Here is a 13,865-nt window from a genome sequence, read left to right on the forward strand (position 1 = left end):
AAATCGGTCCAGTAGTTTATGCGTGAAAACCATACATACATACATACATACATACATACTTACAAACTTTTCCTCTTTATAATATTAGTATAGATTCAGTTAAAATACTAGTAAATGATAAATAATGGAGAAGAAGTCGCACGACAGAGCTAGTTTAAAACAAATAAGTGTCAAATGAACTGTTACAATTGCATCGTTACGTAGTGCAGGACTAAAGGAAACAATTTTCTGCACCAGAAGTTCTTTCAAAGAAATAGTCACATACGGCACTGTCAATGAAATTTCACGCCTATTGCGTCGTAATAAAGACTCATTTTCTATCAGTTCCATTCGATACATGAAAATTGCAAAAAGCGCGGGCAAATTACATTAACGCTCGTATAAACGCGTTAAATCTACAGTAAAAGGAACTTGATGGATATTAAGTACCTATTAACACAGAATAGAAACTATTTTTTTTACAAAGATAAACTAAGTTTTTATTTATTTTAAATTATACTTTACATTATATATTTACAGTATGTATATATGTATTTTAATCCAATTTTAACAATTTCATAGCTGACTGATATAAATTAACGTTTGTTTTCAATAAATCAAGAAAATTGATTAATTCAACTATTTGAAACATAATAACGACATCGCACCCATAGATGTCACTATCGTTTATAATTTTATAAGATTATTATAATGTTAATTTAATTTTAAATAATTATTGTTTTAGTATATTTAATTACTGATAATTGTAAGATTACAAAATATATTAAATAACAAAATTAAGTGTTAATCGTATGATTATAGCTATCGTGTCAATTACCTTTTCGACTACCCGCATTGCTTGTATTATTATTGTAATGTATTGTAAACTGTTAAGAGGAATTAATCAGAAAATATATTAGTAAAAGACGAAAGTATGTGCATATATACTTGAATATAAATATAAATAGTGGTATATAATTAAAAGCGTATAAAATGAAGTAAGTACCTACTGAGTTTGATATTATTTTAACCAACGAGTATTTGAACATCAAAACAAATGACTTTAAAATTTAATTTTTTTAATTTCCCTTGAACTTATCATAAAACATTGTATTTTTCCTTTCAGGCATGTTAAACTATGGCATTAATGTCCAAAAACGAGAGGTAAAGTCAGCAATAATAAATAAGTAAAAGGAGCATTTTAAAGGAAAGATTTAAAATTTAAGCCAGGAAGAATTCCGAACATAGGATACTCCAGTTCCGAATTCTGTACGTTTTTATCAGCAAAAACACAAATGGCTACCTACTATTCACAGTATATGCAGCCAAGCTATTCCTACCCATTGGTAGTAGCAGACTGGAACACAGGAATCATTCCACTACCTAGCCCGATGTATACGCCTCCAATCCAACAGATACCCATCACGCTAATAAGCCCGATTCAAATTCCTACGCTACCACAATGCCCCTACACTTATATACCACCAGAATCGTTGGCTCCTAATACATTACAAGATGTACTAGTAGAACCTATATATTATACACCAGAAAGTTCACCAATAGAGGTGTACAGTGAAGCCCAATCCTCTCAATTAATAGACGATACGCCGGCGGAAATACACGACCCGTTAGATCTGTTTTTACAATTGCCCAAGGATTTATTTCCCACAGCTCGGATGCTTGTTATAGACCCGAATCCTATCATAGACGAGTTCTGCAAAATGGAAAACGTGAATGATAATTCCTCGTGGATTTTAGATTTGGAATTTGGTATACCCAGAATACCGGTTACGAGAGCGATTGCCATATACGATGTTAAGTTGAATAGTGTTCAGTGCAAGAATACACGAAGCGCTATCCACCCAGGGTTTGAAAGTTGCAGCGAAGAATTCAAACGTGTGTTTCTCTTTTACTACGATTGTATAGTATCCACATGGTATAGAGGCTATATGTTATTGAATTGCGATAAATCCGTGGAAAACTTCCAGTCGTGGCTGTTATTGCCTATGCAGATATTGGGCATGTGTTGGTCGTAACAGTAGGTATGATGAATGGTATGCGAAATGTATTTTAGCAATTTTTGTTTTTAATATAGAATAAGAATTTGTATTCAATTGTAAATATTTTAGCTACGATTCAGCTGCAATTATTTTTAATAAATTTTTTATGCATTTTAGTTGTTGTTTTTATTATGCTATTATTTTTACTTATTCATGACTTATGCCTGTTCGATGCTTCTGTGAATGTAAGCATTCAATAGGATTTAATTATATTTATAATTGAAATTTTTATGCTTATTTTTAATGGATACCTTAATTCTTAAACCTTTTCCTTTTTATTTGAATCGTAACTAGCAAACAAACAGCAATTTCTGATATTTCCTTTTTATTATTAGAATCTAATATTCTAGCTATTGAATCCTGTTATAATGAAACCTCCACAAATTCTAATGTTGCCACATAATTCATATCAAATTCGATATGCATTATAGTCAGTAATGGACCATTGCTGTATTGGGAATTTCATCAATGCTATCTACAACTAATTACCAAATTGCTTTGAATTATTTGATTATAATTAGCATTGGTTTCTAGTATGTTTAGATTATTGTGTATGATTCGATTGTGCGGCGAACTGTCATAGATATAACTATTATAGGAATATTGTTATGATCTTGTTGCGATAATATGATATGAATTATTGTTATAGATGTTTATTATAAACTAGCTTACCGCCCGCGGCTTCGCCCGCTTTGACTAAAACCTAATAAATTATATACTAAAAACTTCCTCTTGAATCACTCTATCTACTTATTAAAAAAACCGCATCAAAATCCGTTGCGTAGTTTGAAAGATTTAAGCATAAAAAGGGATATAGGTATAGAGAAAGTGACTTTGTTTTATACTATTTAAAGTTTTGATTTATGGAATTTATAAAAACTAGAAATTATTTATTCTTTTTAGATGTAACCCCACTACCTATTCACCAATCATTTAACACAACTTTTGATTATGATAAAATATAAAAGATGATATTATTATCAATATTACAACAGTACTTGATAAAAAAGGGGTCAATAAAAACACAAAATTGTTCGACGATATTTAATAATTAACAATATTAATGTGCAAACAAACAACATCTTCATAGACTATTCACTCAAACAAAATGTATATATTTATTACCTAATACATCACTGTCTCTAAATATGCTAAGCAATAAGATATAACAATGTGTGATTTGGTAATTTTCACATAACTATAAAAAAAAACTACCCATTTACAATAAGCATTCTATACGGTATTATATTTTTTAAAAGCAGACTATATACAACACAATTTTAGCGAAAATTATCTTAAAAATTAAATAATAATACTGTATACAAGTAAAAGGCAAGAAACTAATGCTACCAATTATATACTTAATTAATAAATTACGATCTTATTTACATTAAACAACATTTTACATACTAATGCAGGTATTTATATACCAATAAATGTTTAAGTTCGATTTATCCACACATAATACATGAGTACATGACATACACAAAAACATATTCAATATATTGCTATACATTTTTCTTAGAATATAACATTTTTTTAAGTGCGTACTTCAACTAAGTACCATTTTCACGTCATATTTATAAATGCATTGTTCTTATAGCCTCAAAATATTTATTTGTATCAAAAATTCATTATTGCATACAAACACGTATTTTACGTATCAAATGTCTTGTTCAAATAGCGTACAATAACAATAGCGCTAAATACTGTAATATACTAAGAGATACACGTCAGATTTGCGTTATATATTCTATATTATAACTACGTATACATGAGGGTGAATAATATACTTATTTGTAAAAAAGATTGCAATAAATGCTTTAACAATGTTCGTACTATTTGGTGTTGGTTGTTAAAAAAGTATAGAAAAGATTTACTTTAGGCAGATTTATAAGCAGATTCTAGCTATCTTTTTGTATAAAATATATAGTTCGTGTAATATATTGGATGTTTTGTAAGCAAAAGGTGAATTTACAATATAAAAGGCGTTTATTAAGTTAAGCGTGAGTCACCGTTTCCAAGCCTTTGACACAGAATCTCGCTTGTACGAGCCTGCGTAGCCTTACGGTGGTCTATTCATTTAATAAAACGCCTCAGAAAACGTTGAATTCAATCAACATTTTTGAAGGTAACTGTCTCATAGTGTAGGTGGAAATGTTTACGTGTTAGGGCCGGTGCAGATATGACGGTATATTATTATCGACATTGTCCTCATTATAGTAGAGCCATTTTAATAGGCAACATTTGACAGTTCAACAAAATTCAAAAACGTAACCTAGTAACGACGACATAGAATAACATGATATTTCGTTTTGTTAGAACTGCACATTTGCTAAACTTTTTTCAATTACGATTATATATTTATAATAATAATGACCGATACAAGTAATTTTAAGATTTAATTTTACTGATAAACCATTCTAAACATAATAAACAATTTCTGAATTGAAGAACTGACGTCGCTACAATTTTGTGTCAATAAACCTTTTTTCTTTTTAAATACCAGAGACGTTACTCTAAAAATCGAAATCTGAAATCTAGAATCGAATGCATTGATTACTTGTGAATAAAAATCATCATAAATTAATAAATTCGATTGACAAATGTTTCAAATCCGTATCGATTAATTCACTTTAATCGATATTTTTAAGCAGGTTACCTCTCTTCGAAGATAAAATTGATAGACGTCAAATGTTGCCTATTAAATTGGCTCAACTATAAAATAATATTCAAAAGCGCAGCACCTTACGCATGTGATGCTTCGATACACCTTGGGAATAAATTGTTGTTATTTGATTTTGAATTTTATTTTAATGTAGACAATTTCGATAATAGTTTGGCAACGAAAAATGCGCTGCGCTGCTCTCCGTCATATTTGTCGGCCCTTAATGTTAAAACACGTTTGTCTCATTTTATGTCAAAGTAGTTTCACTTCGGCAAATGACAATGTCGTAGGTATATTTTGTGTTTCATGTTTGTCCACAATCTTTATTCAGTTAGCTTCGATTTAAATGTTTTTTTTTAAATGTTAAATTTACTATGTATAAAAACAAATAAATAAATGCAACGCTTGAGCATTTGTATAACATTGTTTTGTATAGTGAACAATTTTGTTCATCAAAGAAGCACATACGTATAACTATTTACTCCGTTAATTTTATCCCAGATAGTCACCATTGGTCAATTGTTACATACTTTCAAATCTATATTTAAAAACAAATGCAATGCTTGATTATTTGTTTCATGTATTGTATTGTGAACATTTTTGTTCAACAAATAGGCATGTACGATGCATGTGCGTTTATATTTTTTCGGTTATTACACAAACTGTATTGTATCCCTGTAAGCATCGATTGAGCAATCATTAAATGCTTTCAAAACTATATAAAAACAAACAAATAAATGCAATGCTTGAGCATTTGTATCATGTATTGTATTGTGAACAATTTTGTTCAACAAATAAGCACTCATAATCTTGAATAATTTCACAATCTTCAACTTCTTCCTGCTACTCAAACAGTCACTTCATAAATTGGCGCCAAACTGACACTTATTTTTTCGTAACTTTTTTATTTAACTCTAATAAATAGTCATTTAAAAAACACCACACTTCACAGTTAAGTCTATAATTAACATATTACATTGTCGCTCAAGAGTTAACAGTTTGAAGTATCCAAGGTACAAATTTGGATATCCTGGTACAAACGCCGGGTAAGTTGGCTTCTCCACAACCGATGCCCCAACTTATGATCCCTGCTAGGAAATACCGGTTGTCCTTTCCTTTGACCTGGAATAATAACAAAAATTTCAAATTAACTATTAATTATAATACTTTGTGCTGTTAAGACGGCTAAATGAAATTGAAAGATATTTAGAATTCTATTCTGTTTTACACTGCCTTTCTTCAAATTCCTTTAGTGTTTCTATAATCCCAAATAAATCTTATAAAAGATGATTATTAATTGTGATACTGCTTTACCATAACTCGTTAAGGACAAATATAAAAAAAAACTGAATAACTATGATACGAATTTATTAAAAAAAAACCATTTACACGCATAAATTTACACAAAATGTTTTATTTCGACAAAACAATACAGATAATATCAATTAGCATCCCTACAATAAAGTGGTTGTCATATTTCATGAAAATGCTAAATTGACGAAACAAAGGAATTGGCAATAAAGATGAAGCAATAAAATTAGCATTTGTAGAAACTTGATAGCTGTCAACCCTTTTGTTTTATTTGAATTTATTTTATGATTACTTTAGTATAATATTATGATTGAATCATAAACAATATAGCCGCCGTAATGTTTATGGATTGAATGAATATTTCGTACATTTTGTTATCAAATATTTTAAAGACCCTTTTTATTATATTTTGAAACGTCTAAATAATATGGTTTTTATGGTACCTAATATAGCATTTAGTGATACTATTTAACTAAGTTTAAATGTATAGTTATTGCGTATGTTGGATATGTAATATTGATCTTTTGTAATGTAGATTCCATGAATTCCATTTGACCACTATTTTATTAATACATAATGTACATACTAATATTATAAAACTGATGAGTTTGTTTGAACGTGCTAATCTCAAGAACTACTGGTCCGATTTGAAAAATTCTTTCAGTGTTAGAGAGCCCATACATCGAGGTAGGCTATAGGCTATATAATGGCTATATATCATCACGCTAAGACCAACAGGAGCGTAGTCAGTACTAAAATTGAATTGTTACCTGTTAAAATGTAAAAAAAAGACGGGTGCACTCCGGGAGTGGCGGCAGAAGTGAAAACTTGATTATTAACGTTCAGCATGTTTGATATTTTGGAATGGTAACCGTCTTACGCTTTTTCGATCAGGTCACGTGTCCTGACGCGAGTTTAAGATTTTATACCCATTACAGAAAAAGTGCTCAACGCCGCTAAAGTTTTCACTTCAACAAGTTTTACCTGTAATGGTCCTCCAGAATCTCCCTGACAGGAATCATGTCCGCCACCCTCATGTCCCGCGCACAGGAAGATGTCGGGAATGAACTCGTGTCTCCCCGCGCGAAGGAACATCGACTTACAACGCTCGTTGGATACTATTGGTACTTGCACCTGGAATGATTGTTATTTTAATTAATCCTTACTAATATTATAAATGCGAAAGTAACTCTGTCTGTCTGTCTGTTACTCAATCACGTCTAAACTACTGAACCAATTTGCATGGAATTTGGTATGGAGATATTTTGATACCCGAGAAAGGACATAGGCTACCTTTTATTGCGAAATATGTACCACAGGCGAAGCCGGGGCGGACCACTAGTGTTAGTATATATAGAAAATAAACTGATTATGAAGATCGTCAAAATTAATACTTTGCCATTTCAATTTACGTTGAAGTGATTTTTTGTGCTAAACTCTTTTGGGCCAAAGCTTCGATATGACAATCTAGTAAGAGGAACTACATACAAATGACTTATTACCGCAGAATGTTCAATAATCGTCTAAAAATCAGTAAATTTTATCCCGATGCTAAAATAAATTTTATTTTTTTGTCCTTTCTTTCTGATAAACAGTCAAATATTGCAGTATTTTACAAGATCTATAGTATATCTACGTAGTGTGGCATCCGCCACACTCTATTACCATCAACTGATTATGTTGTAATACACAGTATAATATCATGTACAATAATGCTTAGGTTAGGTTTATTCAGAACATTTAAACTCACCTCCTGTAAAATAGATGGCAGAACGCCTCCCTCCGACAATCTCCCCCAACCAGTGACCGTAGCAGTCTCCCCCACAAGCAGATCATCAGTCGCCGGCAAACAAATTGGCGCTATATGGGGAGCAAATTGCACAGGAGCATCCAATTTCACTAGTGCAAGGTCATATTCGTATGTAAAGAAGTTGTACTTCGGATGTACTGCCTTTCTGGCTACACCACGTTCTACGTAAGGGTATTGTTCTGATACGGAAGAAAAGTCAAACTCGCCCACGCGGATCCGGATTGCTGATGTTAGCAGGCTGGAAGGAAGGTGATTTGTTATACTGGGCAATAATGGTACTTTAAATTTTTGTATAAGTGAAGTATTTATAGTTAGTGGTTCTGTCTATTGAAGTTTTGAAAAGTTTTGCTTGTTAACGCTGCGACGTAAGATTAGAACATGTGTCACTAGAATTTAGATTAAGAAATATTATGTTTTGTATTTTTTAAGATCTGATTGCTAGTTTAGATATTATTGTGGGTCACTAGCTAATTGCAAAGACTATCTTAAACCATTAACAAATTGCAATGAATACCCAAAGAAAGCCTAGTAACAAGCAATGCAAAACAGTTAACCACGCTTGAAAAAATCATTACCTTTATTATCTATTACATATTATCATAAAAAATCATCACAATGTTGGGTACAGGCCACCAAAACAGACCCCATAACTCACTCATCAACACAATGGCCAGCTGTAGCTATCCAGCCTTCATTGATAATGGCTCCACCACATCTATGTGTGGATGAGAAGCCAAAGAACGAGTTCCGTCGAACAGACACCTGCCAGGGCCAGCGCCCGAAGCTAGAGTCCTTGCCGCCCATGATGCGGGAGTCGGGACGCGGCCACATTGATGTTACACCGCATTCTGGAATTAAACATATAGTAATCCATACTAATATACTAATATAAAAAAGTGAAGTGCCATGTCCCCAAGTGGGGTAAGGGGCAGATGCATTATGCATACATCTGTTTCACTGATCCATTTCCTTTAGGGACAAGTAGGTGATCAGCCTTCTGTGTCCTGCCAGACCGAGACATTTTTTTTTCTTCGTCTCCATCGGGAATCGAACCCAGGACCCCTCGGTCCGGAATTAAACATACAGAGTAATCCATACTAATATTATAAATGCGAAAGTAACTCTGTATGTCTGTCTGTTACTCAATCACGCCTCAACTACTGAACCAATTTGCATGGAATTTGGTATAGAGATATTTTGATACCCGAGAAAGGACATGGATAGGTTTTATCCCGGAAATCTGCGCGGGCAATGCCGCGGGTGGACAGCTAGTGTTAAATAAATCTTGCTTTTTATTTAAATATCACGAGAAAAACATCACAGATCTTGGTTTAGTTTTTTTTTGGCCTTTTAGTATTGATTGTTCATCAAGTTTACTAACACTTTAATAGAGAACTAAAAATGGTTAAAGTAGTTAGGTAGTAGTAAAAATTGATATAAGTGCTTAACAAAATTATTATCAGGCAATTTAAGTACCTAATTATTGCAGTTTTGACTATAAATTTAATTAACACATGATTAACACCATAAAAATAACAATTTTGTACTTAGAAACAAGTATATCTTGCGAATAACTTTTCTTGCTACTTGAATTACTTGTGACCTTCTAACAAAAAACTGAGCTCCTGATTCACGCTCTTTTGTCCCAAAAAAATAAAGATTTCTATAATGTTAAAATAAGATACTAACCAACACTACTCGTCGCAGCAGTAGTATGTATAGTCGGCGCCGTGGTATCATCAGTCTTGTTAATCATATTCATCATCGGGTCCTTCGGTTTCATGTAGTTCTTATGTGGTTTGCTTGTGGTTGTAGTGAACTTCTTGGTTGGTTTTGGTTTGCCTGGTTTCTCCCAGTTTGAAGGTCGAGGCTTGGTTATGAATGCTGGCTCGGTTGTCGCTTGCCAGTGCATTGTGTTCACGTTGTTCGGCCTGGACATTATGTGCGCTAGAATAGAAATAGTTGGTGTATTTAGTATTGTAAATATAATACGGGTAATATTAGTTTGAAATATTATAAGTAAATAGTAATGTGTGTCTATTTTGTCAGCATCATAAGTATTTTCTACGTGGGTTTTTTATCCATCAGTAAAACAAACGTTTATTATTTCACATTTTTCGTAAATATACCTAAAGTATATACCTAAGTAGTTTATTAAACCATTTGATTTAAAATTTCTCGGGCCTAAAGTTACACATTTTTAAATTAATGCCATCTGTTAAATTCATTACGAACTACATCATTATACTCACCTGAAGAAATACTGTTTTCAGCGTGTTGTTCCGACACGGCCATAGGTCGCGCACCCGGCATTAGGCTAAGACTAGAAGAGATTTTGTTGTGGGGACTAGCTTCCACATCGCCGTTCGGCCTATTTACATTTTGGTACTTATTTACACTGTTATATGTTATTTTATTAACTATATCACTATTTTGTTCGCTATTTGATTCTAGATTGCCGACTGGCAGGTTAAGTTCTGGCGGTCTATAGTTATACGATGCAACGCCATCTATTGGTTTCGTCATGAACGACGGCCGTTGCGTTTGTGCTGTGGGTCGAGTTGGTGCCTGCGTTACTTCGGCAGGTGGCGCTGTATATGGTTTGTCTGTGATGGTGGTTGGACTTGATGTTTCTAGGAAATAAAAAAGATGAATGAATACTAAATACATATTTTAATTATTGTCTTCACAGATAATAATAATTTGATTCCATAATGTAACCTTTAATTACTATTCGTGAAATTATTACTAAGCGCTTAAGACTGATAGAGAAATATATTATACCTAAGCTAAAGAAACTTTAAATTTATTTCAATGTAGAATGTTTTTGTAGGGATCAATTATAATTATTTCCGGCTACTTTATATCATGTTTATGCATGCATTAAATTAACATTCAAATTAAACTTGAAATTTGAAAAGCAAACAACAATTATAAAATAAATTGCAATATCTTCCAATTTTAATTTAAAATTTAAATCCTCCGACCTTCTATAACAATAGGTTTGTCTGGCAGTCGACAGCAAGATCCGAACATAAAGCCGTCGACACATACGCCTGCATGCTTGCCTCCAACACGGTTGCATTCTTGCACCCACATGCACGCACCACGCGCGCCGCCAGCCACGCATGATTTGCGCGACATCTGATAACCTGAAAAATATTTATTAAATTATTCAATTACATTTTAATACAATATAAAAAATTGCTAGGATGAATATTTAATTGTAGCATGCATTTGAATTGGTGTGTAAAAAAAAAATTGATAACAGCGCCATCTATGAGACGATAGCGAAAGTTTTATATCAGCGCTATCTATGGGTGAGTAGCAACACGAATTTCATACAGAAATTATTTTAGAAGAAACTTGATAACAGATGTCACTAGTTATAGTAAATTAAGCAATCCTAGTTATATTAAATTAAATAACAAGAAAAAATTCGATCATCATAATAATAAATAGTTCAGAACACTTTACATAAATTTATTTGATATTATATATTATTATTAAATTGTATGATGAATCATACGTCGATACAGGAGCTTTTTGATAACGTACCAATTTTCGATATAAAAAATAACACTTAAATAATAACTGAAATAAAGGAAACTTCTCGGCTTTGTGTTCTCGCAACAGATATAGTTAAAACGTGAAAAATCCATGTAGTACATAAAGACATAATACATGTTCATATATTTACATGTATTATGTAATAAAATTACTAGTAAATCAATTACAAAATAAAGCAACAAGTAAATAAGACTTGAAAGTTCTGTCACAGACGTTTCTTTATCCAGTTTTTTTACAAGAAAATACGATTTACCCTTCTGCCAAAACATTTTAACCCTCTTCCTTCGAAACTTTAACTATTAATTCAATTACAAAACAAAGCTTCTCCAAGATTCTCCGATAAATAAGAATCTTTTACTGAATTTACTATTAGGCTATCTGCTTTGGCCTAAAATTCTACGTTTAGACAAAAATAAACCCTAATGCGAAGTGAAATAACAATCATATTCAAGGAAAATCAATTCACGTTAAAGACTAATGTATTAGCAAGCTTTGTGAGGAAAATTTCTAGTGTCTACGTTTTATGCTTTTATGGATAAGGTCACTTTAATGCTTTGACTGATTAATTAAGTAACCATATGTAATTTTGTCATTGCATTAAGTGATTTATTATTACATTGTCGTCGCAAAACCAGACAAATAAAATTATTTATGAATATCAATGAAATTCTAAATGTGCTTAAATGAAGGGAAATAGTAATGGAGAAAGACTTCCATAAGGTGTTTTAAACAATACTCAACGTAAAACAATTCTGTTTCTAATTTTAATTGACGCTAAGAAAAATTATTGTGTCGTAAACAGAAGTTTGGTTAATTATTAACTCAATACTCTAATCCTAAAGAAGTAATTTCATATAATTGCCAGAGAATTTGTTATTTAAACAATATACTTATCTATTTTATTTAAATGACTATTTATATTTGTATTAATTAAAACATTAAAACTATTTTATTTTCAAAAATAACGTTTTACCATGTTTTACTGATTCAGTACCTACTAATTCCTGAGAAAATAAACAAATTGAAACAATCCTCGTCATTACAAATTACAATCAGTAACTACAGTAGTAGCACAGAATAATTATTAGGTATCTATGGTACAGCCATTTACAGATGATATAAGCTGTGCTAATCTTATTACCTGTGCTTATTACCATTTCCACAGACTAAAGAAAACCGTTGCGCACATTTCTTGTTGTCGATGGTCAAACGCATTGAAATATAGAAAGGTTTTATTGTTCATTTATCACAGGACAGGTCAGGTTCCGTTTTCAGTGAGAAATAATTTCCATCAGCAATAAATTGAACAGAATATGTTGTGTGCCGTACAAGGAGCAACTACCGTTTATCTTTCTCGTGGTTTAAGGTAGGAACTCACAGGAACAAATTGCGAGGTATGTTCAATTAAGCGGGGACATACGTTGTGTGATGCCTCTGACAGCTGCTTGCGGGATTGTTTAAAGCGGCTTGCCTTGGTAGAAATAACAATAAAATATTACTAGATTGAGCAAGGCTTAACTAAGTTAAACACGTTTGATGTATGTAATCCATAAGTAAATTATGTTATTAAAAAAAACAGGAACGCAATATTTTTCGTTATAAAACCTTCGACATTATCATAGTATGTACTATGTAATATTGGGATGAGTATAAAATAGAATTTAAATAAAATATAACATTATTTATTTCACAAACAAAACCACATTTTGTAACCCATCGCCAGAATAACTAAACTAGAAAATACTTGATTGGTTTTATTTTTCTTCTTCATTGAATTTAACATTACCAATAAAATTTGAATATTAAAATAACATACAAATTTAATAAACCGCTGAAACTCATGACTTACAATAAGCTCCTTCATCGGTAGCATCAGTGATGCGATCAGCACGCGACAGCCGACACCCGGCGAAAGTCCGTGAGTGTCTAGCCAAAGCTTAAGCCCATTTTATTTAGTCTGTATTATTATTTATTATCTGTGCTGATAGAACGCTGGGCGCGAACAGCGCTTGCGAATTGATAATTTTCTGTTGTCGAACATGCAAAATGTTATTGGAATATTACATTTTTTTCCTTTTTGAAGTGTTGGAAGCTATTTGTAATAAAGTTTTGTATAGTTTATGAAGTTCTATATAACATGAATGATGATCTATATGGCGTGAATTACGATGGAAAGTAAAAAATAGGTAACTATTCGAAATAATGACATGACTTGTAGGTAGATACTAGATAGTTAAAAATAATATGATAACTTGCAATTTTATATTTCAGATGAATTATGTCCATCAAAATATGATAAATATTAAATTGTAATTGAAATATAAAATACAGAATCATTTCATCGTAAATAAATTCGTAATGAGTATGAAATTTAAATCCTTTGAACATCTACAAAGAAGATAGTGATTTCAGAGTGAAACGAACCTTTGAGGAACTTCCGTTATCGAGGTGGGTTTTATGTAAATAA

General features: G+C 31.8%; 2 protein-coding genes across 3 annotated transcripts in view; one reads left to right on the forward strand and one right to left on the reverse strand.

Annotated features, from left to right (window-relative positions):
• The first annotated feature begins 1,274 nt into the window (after window positions 1-1,274).
• Window positions 1,275-2,015, forward strand: LOC149902726 (uncharacterized). Its single transcript, XM_090109316.1, has one exon. The coding sequence runs from the start codon at window positions 1,275-1,277 to the stop codon at window positions 2,013-2,015; it is 741 nt and encodes a 246-aa protein (XP_089965442.1).
• Window positions 2,016-5,381: 3,366 nt separating this feature from the next.
• The window catches only part of LOC149902727 (uncharacterized), a 102,743-nt gene continuing 94,259 nt past the window's right edge, over window positions 5,382-13,865 (reverse strand). For both annotated transcript variants that reach the window (XM_090109185.1, XM_090109184.1), the window contains exons 4-10: window positions 10,816-10,980; window positions 10,081-10,461; window positions 9,518-9,775; window positions 8,484-8,676; window positions 7,769-8,066; window positions 7,003-7,152; window positions 5,382-5,829 (exon numbers count right to left, since the gene is read on the reverse strand). In XM_090109185.1, coding sequence (XP_089965311.1) covers window positions 5,692-5,829; window positions 7,003-7,152; window positions 7,769-8,066; window positions 8,484-8,676; window positions 9,518-9,775; window positions 10,081-10,461; window positions 10,816-10,980 — 1,583 coding nt within the window. In that variant the 3' untranslated portion in view covers window positions 5,382-5,691. The remainder of the gene's footprint in view (window positions 5,830-7,002; window positions 7,153-7,768; window positions 8,067-8,483; window positions 8,677-9,517; window positions 9,776-10,080; window positions 10,462-10,815; window positions 10,981-13,865) is intronic.

Source organism: Colias eurytheme, chromosome 14, assembly GCF_061535395.1.
Source record: "Colias eurytheme isolate Ceu_HAF_F1 chromosome 14, ilColEury1 Martin Lab GWU primary, whole genome shotgun sequence".
Taxonomy (NCBI): Eukaryota; Metazoa; Arthropoda; class Insecta; order Lepidoptera; family Pieridae; genus Colias; species Colias eurytheme.

Coding starts and splice junctions, on each gene's coding strand:
- LOC149902726 (XM_090109316.1), top strand. CDS start 1,275: ATGGCTACCTACTATTCACAGTATATGCAGCCAAGCTATTCCTACCCA.